We start from the raw sequence: 17,397 nt of genomic DNA on the forward strand, positions 1-17,397 counted from the left end.
TTTATACTGTTAATATAAAATATTTTAGATAAAGATATCAATTGGATGTCTTTAAAAAGGATGAAAATTGACTGAACCTGATGCTTCTTGTGCCAGACTGCCTGGTGTATTGACAGGTGCTCTGAGTATCTGTAAAGGCGAGTTCAACTTGTCTCTCGGTGGCCACTCTTGTGGTGTATTAGCCATGGTGGATCCCGTCATGTCCCGCAGCAGAGGAGCAGACTTGGTAGGTGACATTGGGAATGTTGCCGGTGTGCCAGCCGGTGCATTAGGAACTCTGGTTGAGTATGTAGGGGAAACAGCATGTAATGGATGAACTGGGCTGCCCTATAAAAGAATAGAAGAATACTATAAAACATATAAAAATCCAAGATTTAACCAGACTTTTAAGACAGAAGCAATTGTTAAGAGGTTCCCCACTATAAGGTTTCACATTTCACTAGCATCAGCATCACTCCTTCTCATATGAAACCAGTGCCTATTAACTAACTTTAGCCTGATTTGAACCTTTACAACTGGGCAAAAATAAAATAGGGCATTAATCATGAAACTTTTGTATGATATTCTTTATTTGAATAACCTGCAAGTAGGAATCAACAAAATTAAATCTGCAGGGAGATGGATAATTATGTAAAGATCTTATTACTAAATTTTGTTACATATAGAAGCTATCAATAGATCCGAGTTGTCAGGTTTAAAATTTCATTATTTTTGGGTCAAAGTAAAGCTCCATTCCCCCAGACAAGGAATCCTCCTACTGCTGTTAAGATCTCCCTCTCAGTTGACAGATCTCAATTCTAGATGTTTAATAACAGAACAAACCATTTAATTATTCATAAATTCACTAGACTGAATATGAATTTTGATTAAGCTATCCCTAGACTTTGATAACAAATTTTTAATCGACAAAAAATTGTCTTAAAAATTACAAGTCCTTAGCCCCGTTTGACGGTTAATTGTTTTACGACATTTGCCAAGAACAGAAGTTTGACATCTATAATACAGAAAAAAGAAGTACCCTAGTTGGACTTTCCCTTCTTTTTTCCCCTTTTTCACTGCCACTGCGAGCTGAGGCTTGTGATGGAACATTCACCCGAATTGTTGTACCATGGTCTGAGCCGGGAGTCTCCGTGCTTCTAACACTGGTAGGTGGAGTAGGTACTGGCCCTGAAAAGAGCATAGTTAAAATTACCAAACTTTTCAACAGCCGAACAATAAAACCATAAAAAGAGTTATGCAAAAGTGACATGCACAGAAGTGTGTTAGCTTAGCTGGATTTAGAGCTGTTTTTCAACAGTATTTCAGTAATACAAATGTGTATATATGGCAGTCAGTTTACCTTACCAGTATTGTTAGATTCTATACCAATATCAACCTGTTCCCCATAAGCAACTTTCAGGATTAGATAAATTCAAAGTTGTTCCACTTAAAAGAACCTTTTCATGACTTAACTAAACACAACATACAGAATCTGCCAACAAATGCCTGGTTCAATTCCTAATTTTCATATGACTGTAGACTAATGGAACCTGTTTACATTATAAAAAAAATGTACGTATAAATCCCTAATACAGCATTCTATATTTTTAGCTATGTTTGGTCTATGTCAAGGGAAACTCTCTGATTGTGTATTATCTGCATTTCATTTCTCATTTCTTATACTGTGAAATCATTAATATTTGTGGGGGACTAATTTTCGTGGTTGAGTCAATCCTCGAAATTTTATTCCAACAAAAAAGTAAAACTCCCATTCATTTTATGTTCAAAAGTTGAAATCCACGAATTCATATCCCCAAGAAATTGCCTTTTTGACCAAAACCACGAAAATTCATGCCCACAAAATTAAATGATTTTACAGTATACAGTCCAACTTCTTTTTCTGAAACATAATACAGCTTGACAATTTTAGCTAAAGACTGATTGTCAATATGAAGACAAGTTTTCACGTTTAAGTGGAAAACAGTTCTATATGCTACAATAACTCTTCTCAACCAGTGATAAACCTTGAGAGTCTGAGCGGTCTATGTTTGAACAATACGAGGTAGAACAATATGTATTATTACCTGCGGCCTGGAGGCCGCAGGTATATTGGAATGCAACAAGTATTAAAGCACATGGAGACTGGGCGATTTCACGTGATATTTTACCGGTTTGCGATTGGCTTAATCGCATTTATGGAACGCCGTTATTGCAATGAAGCTGGCACTCTGTATGATATATATAGAGAAAGTCTTGTGACCTGAATTCCTTATTTATTATTTTATATAACTTATTCAAACTTTCAGCGGTGATCAATATTGATACCTAGTTGTGGATAAGGGATTTTTAAGATTCCTCTTTGTTTAATTTCATGGATTATGGTCTTGAGTTTTTTGTTGTTGTTGTTGTTGTGTTTTTTTTTTGCTCTATATGTCAATTAAGTCCAAGTGAAGGCATGAATCACATTTGTAATAGTTGTAGTAAAGTATTTCAATAGTCAAGGAATGTGGCCTGTTGAGCTAAAAGTTATGCCATACATGAAAGGGAAATATAGTTACTTTTTGCTCAGAAAAATAACTTTCAGAATTAAGAAATATATATTTCATAGGTCTACTTGTACAACATGTAGAATGGAATTATTTTTCCTATGTAAAGCGTAATGGTATGATAAAAAAACAAGTACGATATTCACTCATAAGTTACTTTTTAGCCTGGTATAACTTCTGACCGCAGGAAATCTTTCGACTTGTATAGTGATTCTGTTGCAACAAGACAATAAGTTGTAGCATGTTCAGAGATGGTAGATAAAGTAAAAGTATGGTGGTCTCAAACATTTGATGGGAATGGTTTTGTTAGTATTACAAACAAAAGTAAACAAGAGGACCATGATGGTCCTGAATCGCTCACCTATCCCCGAATGACCCAGTGCTGAAATGAGTATGACCTAGTTATTTCTATTATTTGACACAGTGACCTAGTTTTTGAGCACATGTGACCTAGATATCATCAAGATAAAAAATTCTGACCAATTTTCATGAAGATCCATTGAAAAATATGACCTCTAGAAAGGTCACAAGGTTTTTCTATTATTTGACCTAATGACCTAGTTTTTGAAGGCATGTGACCCACCTTTAAACTTGACCTAGATATCATCAAGGTGAACATTCTCACCAATATTCATGAAGATCTCGTGAAAAATATGGCCTCTAGAGAGGTCACAAGGTTTTTCTATTTTTCGACCTACTGACCTAGTTTTTGACCGCACATGACCCAGTTACGAACTTGACCTAGATATCATCAAGCTGAACATTCTCACTAATTTTCATGAAGATCACTTGAGAAATATGGCCTCTAGAGACATCACAAGATTTTTCTATTTTTAGACCTACTGACCTAGTTTTTGACCGCACGTAACCCAGTTTCGATCTTGACCTAGATATCATCAAGGTCAACATTCTGACCAATTTTCATGAAGATCTCTTGAAAAATATGGCCTCTAAAGAGGTCACAAGGTTTTATTTTTAGATCTACTGACCTAGTTATTGACTGTACGTGACCCAGTTTCAAACTTGACCTAGATATCATCAAGGTGAACATTCTGACCATTTTTCATGAAGATCCATTGAGAAATATGGCCTCTACAGAGGTCACAAGGTTTTTCTATTTTTAGACCTACTGACCTAGTTTTTGACCCCACGTGAGCCAGTTTCGAACTTGACCTAGGTATCATCAAGGTGAACATTCTGACCAATATTCATGAAGATCTCATGAAAAATATGGTCTCTAGAGAGGTCACAAGGTTTTTCTATTTTTAGACCTACTGACCTAGTTTTTGACCCCACGTGACCCAGTTTCAAACTTGACCTAGGTATCATCAAGGTGAACATTCTGACCAATATTCATGAAGATCTCATGAAAAGTATGGCCTTTAGAGAGGTCACAAGGTTTTTCTATTTTTAGACCTACTGACCTAGTTTTTGAACCCACGTGACCCAGTTTCGAACTTGACCTAGATATCATCAAGGTGAACATTCTGACCAATTTTCATGAAGATCTCATGAAAAATATGGCCTCTAGAGAGGTCAAAAGGTTTTTCTATTTTTAGATCTACTGACCTAGTTTTTGACCGCACATGACCCAGTTTCGAACTTGACCTAGATATCATCAAGATGAACATTCTGACCAACTTTCATAAAGATCCCATGAAAAATGTGACCTCTAGAGTGGTCACAAGCAAAAGTTTACGGACGGACGGACGGACGGACGCACGGACGACGGACGACGGACGCCACGCGATCACAAAAGCTCACCTTGTCACTTCGTGACAGGTGAGCTAAAAATCCACACATCCCTGAAAAAAATACTAGTCTATTGTATTACTGAAGACAGGATAGTATGTGCTATTGTTTAACTTTCCTTTATTTCTTGAACAAGGTGACAAAATACCAATATTTTTCTCAGTTGTGCACACGAGATATATTTTCCTTAGAAGCCTGGAGTGCCATAAAAATCATGTGAGACATAATTATATCTTTAAATAACATAGTTATATCTTTAAATCAGTGCAAAAGACGTGGTTCAATGCAGTGAAATAAAAAGGAAAGTAACTACTATTTGACAATATATTTTACAGTCAAATCTAACTTTGTTAAGTTACAACAGAAACTCAAAAATCAATATTTTTCAAGTTTCATATCTGGTTTGTGATGTCATATGATGTTGTGAGTTATCACATTAAAAAACCTTACCCCATCTAAAGAACAAATGAAGTAAAGCACTGATCGCTAAAAGCTGAAAGGAGCTTGAGTGAGTCAGATGATTTAGCCATTGATGCTGAGGCAAGAGAAGTGTTACTGTTTATCATTTGTAAGTTAAAACAAGTATGTATCATCAAATATAAACTCATTCTTCAGTAGTTTAAAACTGCATTCCTTTATTTGTCAATATTTTTGCTTCAAAACTCATGCATATTTCTCAATACAAAGCTAATAATCAGTAAATGTTACAACCAAACAGAGTAAATTTTGTCAACTCCAGGCTTCCTTACTTATGTTTGACCAAGGATTCACAGAAAGTGCTTCACAGAATAAAACACCTGTTTCCACTAGTTATGGTCTCAGGAATGAGAACAAAATCACAGTACACCATCAAACATATCTGTCCAGATCCAGTTGCAACAAATATTCAACAATATGGTAATGTATTTTAATATTTGTTTTCAAGAGATCACAATTGTAGACAATGTCACATACATGTACAGATACTAATTAGATAGTGCCATCAATTAAACAACAGGATCTAGACAGATGTGCATAATAAAACTAGATCATAATCCTCAGGACCCATCAACTATAATGTGTTTGTAAACCTTTTGATGATGTTGGTGTCTTACACGGAGAGCCGGCTGAACTGTCTGTACATGTAATAAGTATATACATACAAATATAAAAACTGTGACATTTAAACTTTTTGACGAAAAAGCTGTTAATGAGTCGTGTTCATGGAAAAGATAAAAACACTACAAGTTATAAGCACATTGAAAATATACAATTTACAGCAGGTCTTACACAAAATCATGTCAAACATATAACATATATTTAAATAAAATAAAAGTATAAATTGGAATTATTTAAATTTGAATTTTAAAAGTTTGATATTAAATAGAGCTTAATCTGTCAATTGAAAATAACATAGTAGACATTTTTTCTACATGTGGGTGTTGTCTTTTTTTATGTAAGTGCAGCCTACAACTAAATGGATCAATCTGTTTTCCTTTTCTTATACAATGACAAACAAAATTAATGGAAGTACTTTTTTTATAGTTTGATGAAAAAGTGCATAAACCTACAGGCTTACCCCTTTAAGACCTGGATCAATTTCATTTAAAATATGGTTTGTTCCAGAAAAAAACCCAACTAAACATGTAACAAAAACAAAGTTGATTGTGTAGTCACACATGTACCCTGCTCTAGCGTATCGATGAAGTTATGTAGTAAAACAATACTTCATATCTGAGAAATGTAAAAGGTCATACCTAAAGTAAAGTCTAGGTCAGCCTTCTTTGAGTATGTGAAAGCTTTAGTTTGTCTAATGCCACTTGGTAGCTCAGGGAGTCCCAGTGATATTGATGGAATCTTGGTGGATAACATGTCACCAGCTGATACAGCTCGCCCTCCAGCTATAAAACACACATTGTAACATAAAAACATTCAATTTCCAACTACAAATGGTCAAAATAATGTATAAAACACACATTCTAAAATAACCCTTAACAAGATCCAATATAAAAAAATTATATAATGAAACTGGTAACCATTTGTTATGGAAAGCTTCTATGCTTAACAATTTTTTTTAGCCAGTAACTGCAATATATAAACTGAATTACATATTGTAATTAAAACCAAGGCCCGAGGTAATAAACCTGACTTTGCCCTTACAGAAGCAAGCCTCTGTGGCGTACATGCTGCGTATTTGCTGTGTATATGCCGCGAACACAGTAGTACGCCAGAGGAGTACATTTTACATACACCGCATGCCGCGTACATGCCGCGTACTATTTCGACGAGTACACAGCATGTACGCAGGAGGTCACTAGTACACTTCAAGTACACAGCACAGACTCTGAAAATTTAAGGAGTACACTGCATGTACGCAGGAGGGACTTGTACAAGAAAATAGTACACTGCATGTACACCGCAGATACTTCGAAATTTATAACACTTATATTTAGTTGCATTAAAGTTGTTTCCCCTTGATGCAGTTACGCCATTTTCTTCAGATGTTTACCAAATTACATGCTACAAAAACTGATTTATTTCATTGAAAAGTGGATGAAGAAAAGCATACTAATTTATTTGATAACATCAATCTACATTATTTGGTAAGGGTAAATACTTATTGATGCATGTCACTTATCTTTTTTCTGTTTTTTTCTGTCCAAATGATCAGCATTTGCATAAGAAAGTTGGTGGGATAAGGAATTTACATGATCACAGCAGTTTCGCCACAAGAGTACACAGCATGTACGCCGCAGGACTCGGGCCAGGAGTACACAGAATGTACGCCACAGGAGTACACAGCATGTACGCCGCAGGAGTACACAGCATGTACGCCGCAGGGGTAGTACAACGCAGGTTCATTTGCATGTGAAAAGTGTATGTGCCGCGTACATGCTGCGTACTATTTCCCGCATACTAAATTCCTCCAGCGTACATCCTGTGTACTGTGTAGTCCACAGCATGTACGCAGCAAATAGTACGCGGCAGAGCTCATTTGCATGTCAAAAGTGTACTACAAACGTACTATCGGTGTATGTGCGGTGTATATCCTGCGTACTATTTAAAGCCCTTGATTTCAGTACACATCATGTACGCATCATATACGCTGTATGTACACAGCAAGAGTACGCAGCAGGCCTTTTTCTTCTGTAAGGGTGGAGAACAGTCTTAAATCTCCAGCATCTGATTGGTTGACTCTGAACACAAGTTTTGAAATTGACCAACAGTAAAATTGCATTCTGAGACTGTTCTCCAAACTAACTTCTTTTTAACCTTGGAACACACACTGAGAGATATATCTGCTCCTCAGTCTTTTGCACCAACTTGACAACACATTTTGATGTCATTTAGCTTTAAAAAATATAACGTTTTTGAGGAAAACACAAAGATGCTGTCTAGGTGCTAGAAACTTAAGAAAGTTATAACCAATTATGAAAGTCTAGCTTATTTTTGTATATCAATGCCATTCTCTTGATGTTTTTCTTGGTTGGATTTTAAGTGACACCATCATAATTTAGGCCATACTGTGACTACAGCTTACATGGAGTAGGAAGACCTTACTTACACCTCCTAATTTAATTTCAGCCATGAGCTGGCACCTTGATAGAACAGCCACCCTTCTGCAAGCCAATTGGATAGCTTTCTAACATAACTACCAAAGCAGCTCAATTCCACACAGTTAAGGGTCAAATGATTTGAAGTCAGTAACCTTAACCACTCCCTAAAGAGATCTTATGAAAATGAGTTTTACATGTTTGCAAAAAACTGCATGAGCAGTTACCTGAAATTGCAGGCAATGGTTTTTTGTATTTGTTGAAATCCCGAGACAAGTAAAGTTCTTTCAACGACCCGTATGGACTGGTGCTCCGTTGTATGTCCTCATCTATCTCATCATCATCAATTAAATCATCATCAAGGTGAAATACTGGCTTTGTTTCCATCAGATGAGACTCGCGCACATTCTTATTACCTGTAATGTACAGTATCAGTGCAAGAAAAATATACAACACATGTATCTTGATTTGTTTATCAACAAAACATGACATTCCATCCCATCAATACGGTACTGATTTAATGTCATGTGCTAATGGATCCAAAAGACGGATCCAAAACTGTCAATCATTAATGTTTACATAAAACAGACTGTCCAATTGGGACTGTCAAATACTATTGACCTAGTTTACACAACAGACCATGTGCGTTTTGTTTGTGATACCGCTTGTGAGCACTTGACCTTGGTATGAATAAAATAACAACAGAGGGTGGAGTTAGATGAAATTTATCGACAAAAACTCGGAACTGTCCATTCATTATTCACATCAAAATTAAATATGAGTTTTTACATTATATACAAGTTTTTACAAGCATGTAAATAATTATAAATTTCGTTCCGGTACGTAATCAAACATTCCAACAGCATGCAATACACCAAAGCAAATGACATTTTGAATTACTTGTACATGATACGCTTCTATAAATAAATCACAATTTTACCTTCATGTAAGTTAAGCTTTTTCTGCTGTAATAAATCCTGACTAGCCAATGAAATATTAGTGTTTCCTCGTTCAAGTGACGGTGGCATAAATCTTCGAATAACCTCCCGAATTTTCTCACGAGACATCAAATCACTAAAACAGAAAACTAGAATTTAAATTGTGACTTATATATTAAGTGATATTTTACAAACACTGTGAAAATATGACAATGTACTGACTTCTATCAAAGAAGGTAAAAATTTTAATTGCCTATAAAAATTTGACATACTCTGTAAGTTTTGTAGCAGAACAATTGAAACATGATCGAAAGCACACGTACCTTTGTCGAGTGTTTTCAAGCACCTGTACCAAGACATCTCGTGGCAAATCCAGCAATTCACTGATACTAAAAATAACAAAACATATAAGCTACAGTGGTATATACACAGGTTAAAAAAACAACAACAAGCTGAAAATATGTTCAGAAAAGTACATAGACAGTCTTTTTGTTCTTTAATCTCCAATGTTCTGCTGTGCAGCCATTTATTTTCTAAAAACTATGTAATCCATGACAATAATTTTTTTTCATTTTTCATTTCCTGCAGTTTAAAACCTAAAATAACTTTTTCTATACAAATATGCAGAAACTATGAATCATGACAACGTGAACATCACTGTAAAAATACATAATGTCATTCTTATATCATATGATGATGAGAAGGCAAAAGAAAAGCAACAGTGATACAATGCATTAAATACAAATGTTAAAGAATAGAGACCACTTCTTGTGACTATGAACAGATAATTTTATATAATGTGTTAAACTGTACGGAAATAGTAATCTGACATAACTTAGTATGTCAGAATACATGTATTCCATTTTGCTAGAAGTTGGGTAGAAGGAAAGCAGACTAGAAGACAATTTCATAACTATGTTCTAACTTTCTGTATATATAAATATAATTATATGTACTAAATTTCAACAAAACTCCTTTAATATTCCCTTACAGAAGCAAGCCTCTGTGGCGTACTATGCATGTGCGTTTTGATCCTTGTGTTATAGCCGCGAACACGTAGTACGCCAAGGAGTACATTTTACATACACCGCATGCCGCGTACATGCCGCGTACTATTTCGACGAGTTAACAGCATGTACGCAGGAGGTCACTAGTACACTTCAAGTACACAGCACAGACTCTGAAAATTTAAGGAGTACACTGCATGTACGCAGGAGGGACTTGTACAAAAAATAGTACACTGCATGTAAACCGCAGATACTTCGAAATTATAAACACTTACTTTTAGTTTGCATAAGTTGTTTCCCCTTGATGCAGTTACGCCATTTTCTTCAGATGTTTACCAAATTACATGCTACAAAAACATGATTTATTTCATTGAAAAGTGGTAAAGGGAAAAGCATACTAATTTATTTGATAACATCAATCTACATTATTTGGTAAGGGTAAATACTTATTGATGCATGTCACTTATCATTTTTTTGTTTTTTTTCTGTCAAATGATCAGCATTGCATAAGAAAGTGGGTGAGGGTAAGGAATTTACATGATCACAGCAGTTTCGCCACAAGAGTAAAGCATTACGCGCAGATCGGCCAGGAGTACACAGATGTACCCGCAGGAGTACACAGCATGTACGCCGCAGGGTAGTACAACGCAGGTTCATTTGCATGTGAAAAGTTATGTGCCGCGTACATGCTGCGTACTATTTCCGCATACTAAATTCCTCCAGGTACATCCTGTGTAATTTGTGTAGTCCACAGCATGTACGCAGCAAATAGTACGCGCAGGCTCATTTGCATGTCAAAGTGTACTAAAAACGTACTATCGTGTATGTGCGTGTATATCCTGCGTACTATTTAAAGCCCTTGATTTCAGTACACATCATGTACGCATCATATACGCTGTATGTACACAGCAAGAGTACGCAGCAGGCCTTTTTCTTCTGTAAGGGTTAAGCCCTTAATGGGAAGGCTGTGATTTCAGGTCTGTACATGATTTTTTTTCTTTATTTCAATAAGCACCTGAAGTGTCAAAATTCAGAACATTGGAACTTATTCAGTTTAGTAGTAAACATTCATAATATACTTTGAAAACTTACTTGTAACAACAACTTCATTAAATGTACTAATCATTTAAGAAAATAAGACAGTTGAGCGGATAAACATGTTTATTTTTATTTTTACAACTGATACAGATAAAAATGTCTATAGTTCCCATAATGATCTGTCAGATGTTAATGTTTTCTTGATAAATATCTAGTTAACTCATATTAAATAACAAACATGTTTATATCAAACTTCTCAACTGCCATGTGTTTTTAATGACTAGTATCAAAACCACTACAACTTTATTTTCACAGAAACAGCAATTTTTTATATTGAACAATCCTTCTTACTGTGAAATCATTTAAATTTGCTGGCATGAAATTTCGCGCAAGTGTGAAGAAGGACTGTTTCGCGCGGGCTTTAATTCGTGCATTTTCAATTTTAGAAAGGAAACAATATAATAAAAAATAATAATAGCGCGGTCTTAAATTTGCGCATCGGTCCTAGCGCGAAATACGCAAAAATTCATCCTACGTGAATAAAAATGATTTCACAGTAATAGTCTTTCAGTGAATTACTGAAATAATTGAGTGAAATATATCCTATAATTTCAAAGTGAAAAACCTATAATTTCAAAGTGAAAAATATCAAATATATTTTTCACTCAGTGAAAAATAAAATAGATAAACAACATTTTATAAAAACCATTGATAAATATGAACTAAAAAGAAATCTTTTACATGTAAGATCAAGTACCTTTCACTGTGAACACAAGATCTTACATTTTCACCACAGATTCTAGTGTAATTCACTTAGTGAAAAATATTTCTATCTTACATGGAAAAAAAAACAAAACCATTCGCTGTTGCATTCTTTTAGTTATTTAGGCATTATTATTCATAATAAATAAATACATATATAATTTTAAATTATTATTTTGAAGAAGATATATATCAGAAAGGAAACAGATCTGAATTTTTTAAATGATCACTGCGAAAAATGATATCTAAACATTTCAAGAAAACAACAAAACCAAAAAGTTGAACAAATCCAACAGAATCATGAATAACTTCCTAAAATCGTACAAATACAAAATGTTCTCCTCAAGTATTTGGTTGTTTTCAGACTGCAGCTCGACAGACAGACAACTACAACAGAAGTGAAATACAGTAAAACATACATAGATCAAAGCTGTAAGGTGCTGAGCAACATGTGGAGTTGTCTAGGATTCTGAGCTATACAAACACAAAATAAAAGGAAAATGACCAGGGGCCAAAGGAACTGTACGAGTCAGCCCTGGTTCCAGAGCAATTGATGCATGCTTCAGTCCTGGTTGCTGAGCCATTGATGCATGAGTCAGTCTTCGTTCCCAAGTCTGACAACCATTGATGCATGAGTCAGCCCTGGTTCCCGAGCCATTGATGCTTAAGTGAAGAGTTTTTTTCACTGCAGTTTTTATCTTGTAAAAAGTAAATAAGCAATGCTATCCAGTTGGAAAACTGGAAATAAAATTTAAAAGGGGAACTACAAAAATCATGAGTCATAATAACATATTGCGTACGAATGTTCTAACCATCTACAGGTACATACTGAATAGATATGGGAGCTTTAGAAATAAAGTTTCATTCACACATTTATGACAGACTGTCCTTTCTTTAATTGAGAGAGAAAAAAATACCTGACAAACACTTAATAATGACTGTTTTCAATAAACTTGACTTTGAGAGATATCTAACTTATATGACAGGTCAAAGCTTGAATTGCTTACAGACTAAGTTGACAAAAAATCTGACCAATACTGTCAGATAAAATGTTGCCTTAATACTGCAATTTTAATACCATGAATTATGTTTATTCTTAATAATACAGAGAGATGTCACATCAATCTACCTGTAGGAACCAAGAAATAGTGCTAACATAAAATATTGTCTTTTTTTTGTTTATACTGACTGATATATATTATTTCTTAAATATAAAAAATGTGATCAACAGAACAATGAAACTGCATCTGGACTGTCTGCAATAATTTATTATAAGGTCATACCATAGCACATACAACTTTATAATTCTTGATGGTTGCTCTTTCCTTTTTTTTGACTATTTCAAAGCAATATGTCATAAAAGTTGTGAATGAAACAATTATAGGGATGTTTGCAATTTCATACCTGTATGTGCATATGTACAATTTTAGCTTTTATTTAAGCAAGCATCTGCATACTGCATATCATTCACATGTAGTGGGTAACTAGATTCATCTTATCAGACAAAATTTTGCAAATGCTTATATTATTATATTTAAAGATTAGCTGTATGAAATTGCAACCACTTTATTTAAACAACTTTACCTTGAATACAAAGTTATCTGATGTCTAGAAATTAACAAAGACAAAAAAAGCTTATTATATCTATTAAGCCACTTTTACTACCTATTTTACACAATCATGCTTTATATACCGATATAACATCTTTTAACCATAATAATGATTATCATTATAATAAACATCATCAGCAGCACCACTATCATCCTAATCTTCATCATTATTATCATCAGCAGTAAATTATCAATTTCTTCCATAAAATACTTTGCCCTATATACTATACATTTTGCTTTCTTCTATAGAAAACAGAGGGTACAATCAAAACATGATATTTTTTTCAGTTAGTAAATATATTAAAGAAGCATGCTTAAATGCTGCATGTGTTATCAAGCAAGTAAAGCCAACACTACTGAATGCTTGTATGTCTCTCAGATGGTTATTTATATAACCAAAGGTTTATTGAAAATTAAACTACGATCATTTTTTTCCTTTTTTCAAATTGTTATAAACCTGAAGAAGGTCTTTATAAGACCAAAACAGGTCGTTTAACTAAATAAATTGTTCAAATTCCCCAGTGTGTTATGTGTCATCTCGTCTTCCATCGGTTCTGTTTTTTCAAATTGGTAAGATTTTTTTATCACAAAACTATTTCACCTGGATACATGATTTGAGCACACAAAGTATAAAGAGAGAAGAATATGTGTTTAATAAGAATGTAGGTCAAAATATATTCCCCAAACACCACCACATTGGACAAAATCCCATCTGCTCAATTTGACAAAGGTGGACAAAATCCTCTCTTTGATTTTGTTGAAATTTTTTTAACAATTAATGATCAAGTCAGTAGGTCAACCATACCAGGAACAGACCTGACTATTCAATATCATTTCAGCAAAAAACTGGCAACCATTATAGCGACAGGAATGTGTGTTTCATAAAATACAATAAATTCAGAAGTAAGCAATAATAGTCAGCCATGAATATATATAATAGTACCATAACAGTGACAAGAATACTGTTTCAATAATAACTTCAGCAGTAAACTGCTGGTGTGAGTAAGTGCTTAAACCTTCAAAAACTTTGCTTCTTCCCTTATACTTTATATATCTCCCAAGTGTGAAGAACATTTAAAAGAAAGCTATAAACATGTGATTGCAACATAACTGTACATAGACAAGGCAATGGCGTAATGTATCATATTTAATAAAGCATTTCACCTCAGCCTTGATAAATTTACATATTATAATAATGTAGCATTGCACTTCATGTCTCAGGTACGTTAAGCAACATGTGATTCAGGCTGCAGTTTTTACCTCAGGAACACCATATTACCAGGGGTGCGCCATCCGCTCACCCTTGATGGTATAGGCACACTTATCTGACCTGATCTACGGTAACTAAATATAGAAATATTCAATCAGGATAAAACTACATGATAAGGTTAAAGTGCCATCAATTATTGTCACACAGATGGAAGAAAAAACTTTTTTTTCTTCAATATATATCACATGTGGCAAATTTTGTCATAATGTATCATCATATTCTGTGCGCAGAGGGAAAAATGTCTAATGTTGAAATAAAATTGCTTCTTGCATGTGTTTACATTACTCATCAATAAGTACGAACTAAATGCCTAATGTAACCTTATTCACAAGTTATACAGGTTCAGCTCATTTCCAGTAAATTCCCTGTACTTTTTGATATGGCGGTCTATGACCGAAAGCCTACTATTTCTTTCTTCTAATTGTAAATGATCCATTTTGTGCAATACCAGCTTATTTCGCAGCTTCTTTCTGTCTCATCAAACAGAAGTTATCTTTCAACTTCTAACTAAAACTGTGGGTGAATATTGATATTTCATAAAATATTCTAATACTGTTTCATAATTATATACCATGTATCTTAACAATGAGACTAAACACAGAACTTTCTAGCTTAATCTTTTTTTTTAATCTATGTAATTGTAGCAACATTTTATATCAGAATTTTTGATCATGCAACATGCTAAGTTAACATTACTGTTGTATTAAGAGATATTTTAGCTGCATTACAACTTAATATGCTATTGTTCATGCAATTCTATTTATAGTTCTGGTCATCTTAATAATTATCTCTTTCAATTGTTCCTTTCACTGAATAATGTATCAATTAACAAGAAATTATTCCAAAAGCAGATTATTCCATACTGTGAAATCATTTAAATTCATTAGCATTAAATTTTGTGGTTCTAGCAAAAGTGGCCATTTTGTTGGGACAGAAAACTGTGGATTTAAAATGTTAAAGAAAAAGGAGTTTTATTTGTTCCTTTGGATTAAATTTCATGTACCTATGCAATCTTGAATGCCATGAATATAAGCTCCAATGAAAAATAATGAATTCACAGTAATCTCCCTTTTCTTAAATGATAAAATTCTAGCAGTGCAACCTCCACACTATTGGGTTTTTTAAAAATTATTTTATCATTGAAAATTTGTTTTGTTGTTTTGTAGAAATTTATAAATGTATATTTACATTTTCCTTACAATATTCAGTGAGATTTGAACAAATAATATTACAGTTTTTGGACATGCATCATGCATATTATCATTCATTAACAATGACTATGTCAATGAATGTATCTTTACCCAGGATGGTAACAGTCATCAGAATAACTATTTGTAGTACATGTTGACCTAAATGTTTGAGAAAGCTCCCTAAAATTAAAACAAAACATGCGTATCATAATTATAGTAACATGTTTATTTTATGTTTTTCCCTCCTGAAAATGTACTGATGTACTGTACTTACATAGCTGTGCATAGAACTGGAACTTTTTTTAAAAATCATAATTATTTAACATTGTGAAACACCCTGAAAATAATTCAAAAATGAATCTTTCTTACTGACACAATAACAGTAATTGAGATATAGGTAATAAGTAAACTTCGCTAAATAAGTTTTGCCAGAAAAATATCATAGCTTTTTTTTTTGTTTAGTGCCTTTTTCAGACTTGGGCAGACATTTTTTACTTAATAATTATTTACATTTTAACAGACTTATACTGATGCAAAATTCAATAAAGCAGTCATAATTTTTATATAATACACTTAAATTTTGAAATTTCCAGGAGTATGTACAAAGTAAGTCTATATTTCCTATAAAATTATTGGCAACTATACCTAAATGTAATCAAATTTTACCCAAAATTTCTTACATAATTTAGAATTTCATATAATACCTACCCTTCATGGTCAAACTCCATTTTTGAGGAGCCTTGAGTGGTTCGTGGAGACATCGAGTATTGAGGCATTATGGGTGATCTGGCTGATGCTCGCTTTTTCTGGAATAATGTCGAAACATGATATTACCATTCAAAATATTTTAAAAAGACATTCCTTTTTAGGTATTTCACTTCTTTTAAACTTTTTTTTCATGAAAATGTATAGTTTTGACATTAATCAAAGGTAAATAATAGCATACACATATTGTTATTCAAACAAATTCAGAAAAATTTATGTACTAAATACATTATCTATGTTATATTAATTTTGTCTATCTGAATTAATCATTTAGTCACCATTGTAAAGTACCATCACCATAGTCATGTCAGTACAAAAGAGATAATTAACTAACATAACACTGACTGGTTGGTGAACTAAAAATCTTATATTTTCTTAAATAGAACAGTCAAACTACTACATTGTGCACTGATTTGTGGTATAAAGAAAAATATCATCAGGTAACCTATAAAAAGTTCTTTCACTTTATAACAATACTAACTTAGCCTTAGTTTATAAGTTTAAATGACAACTCCTCAACATGATTTTTTCACGTTTTTCCTTTCACTGCATTATAAGTCAAACAGACAGTTCAGTTCTGTGTATCTTATGGTTCAATGGCGGATGGAGATATCATGTGCCCTCTCCTAGCATTATTTCAAGCATAGAAAAGCACCAAGGTAGAACCAACTTTCCAGAAGCCAGCCGGGCGGCTTCCTCACATGACAACCCAGACAGGACTTGGACCAGAATAGGTCAGTGGTAAGTGATTTGAATTCAGCAACCATAAGCACTTGGCCATGAAGGTTCCCTTCTCATGAATCAGAGGGGTTGGTTGAACACTCCAAAAGTATTGACTTCCATCAAATTGTAAAATGATAGCATTGGCCTTGCAGAACAACAAAATTCTCAACTTCTGGACTAGCAGTGTGGTACTCTCAATAACAAGCAAATCAAGCTGGCTCTTTCAGCATTAGCACTGTAAATTTGGTAATTTTTGCATCATTTTTCACTTAATGTTTTCATAG

General features: G+C 33.8%; 1 protein-coding gene across 20 annotated transcripts in view; it reads right to left on the reverse strand.

The window, feature by feature from the left end:
- LOC123549036 (uncharacterized) overlaps nt 1–17,397 on the reverse strand; it is a 35,194-nt gene that overhangs the window by 3,662 nt on the left and 14,135 nt on the right. For 8 of the 20 annotated variants that reach the window (XM_045336884.2, XM_045336835.2, XM_045336858.2 and 5 more), the window contains 9 exons: nt 16,334–16,431; nt 14,426–14,509; nt 9,072–9,137; nt 8,751–8,884; nt 8,038–8,226; nt 6,014–6,157; nt 5,348–5,392; nt 1,019–1,167; nt 78–327 (listed from right to left, as the gene is read on the reverse strand). In XM_045336884.2, coding sequence (XP_045192819.2) covers nt 78–327; nt 1,019–1,167; nt 5,348–5,392; nt 6,014–6,157; nt 8,038–8,226; nt 8,751–8,884; nt 9,072–9,137; nt 14,426–14,509; nt 16,334–16,431 — 1,159 coding nt within the window. Of the gene's footprint in view, nt 1–77; nt 328–1,018; nt 1,168–5,347; nt 5,393–6,013; nt 6,158–8,037; nt 8,227–8,750; nt 8,885–9,071; nt 9,138–11,879; nt 11,943–13,139; nt 13,164–14,425; nt 14,510–15,736; nt 15,806–16,333; nt 16,432–17,397 lie in introns of all 20 variants that reach the window. The other 12 variants (XM_045336942.2, XM_045336936.2, XM_045336916.2 and 9 more) reach the window with 5 other exon arrangements.

The sequence above is a fragment of the Mercenaria mercenaria genome, chromosome 15 (genome assembly GCF_021730395.1).
Source record: "Mercenaria mercenaria strain notata chromosome 15, MADL_Memer_1, whole genome shotgun sequence".
In the NCBI taxonomy this organism is placed as follows: domain Eukaryota; kingdom Metazoa; phylum Mollusca; class Bivalvia; order Venerida; family Veneridae; genus Mercenaria; species Mercenaria mercenaria.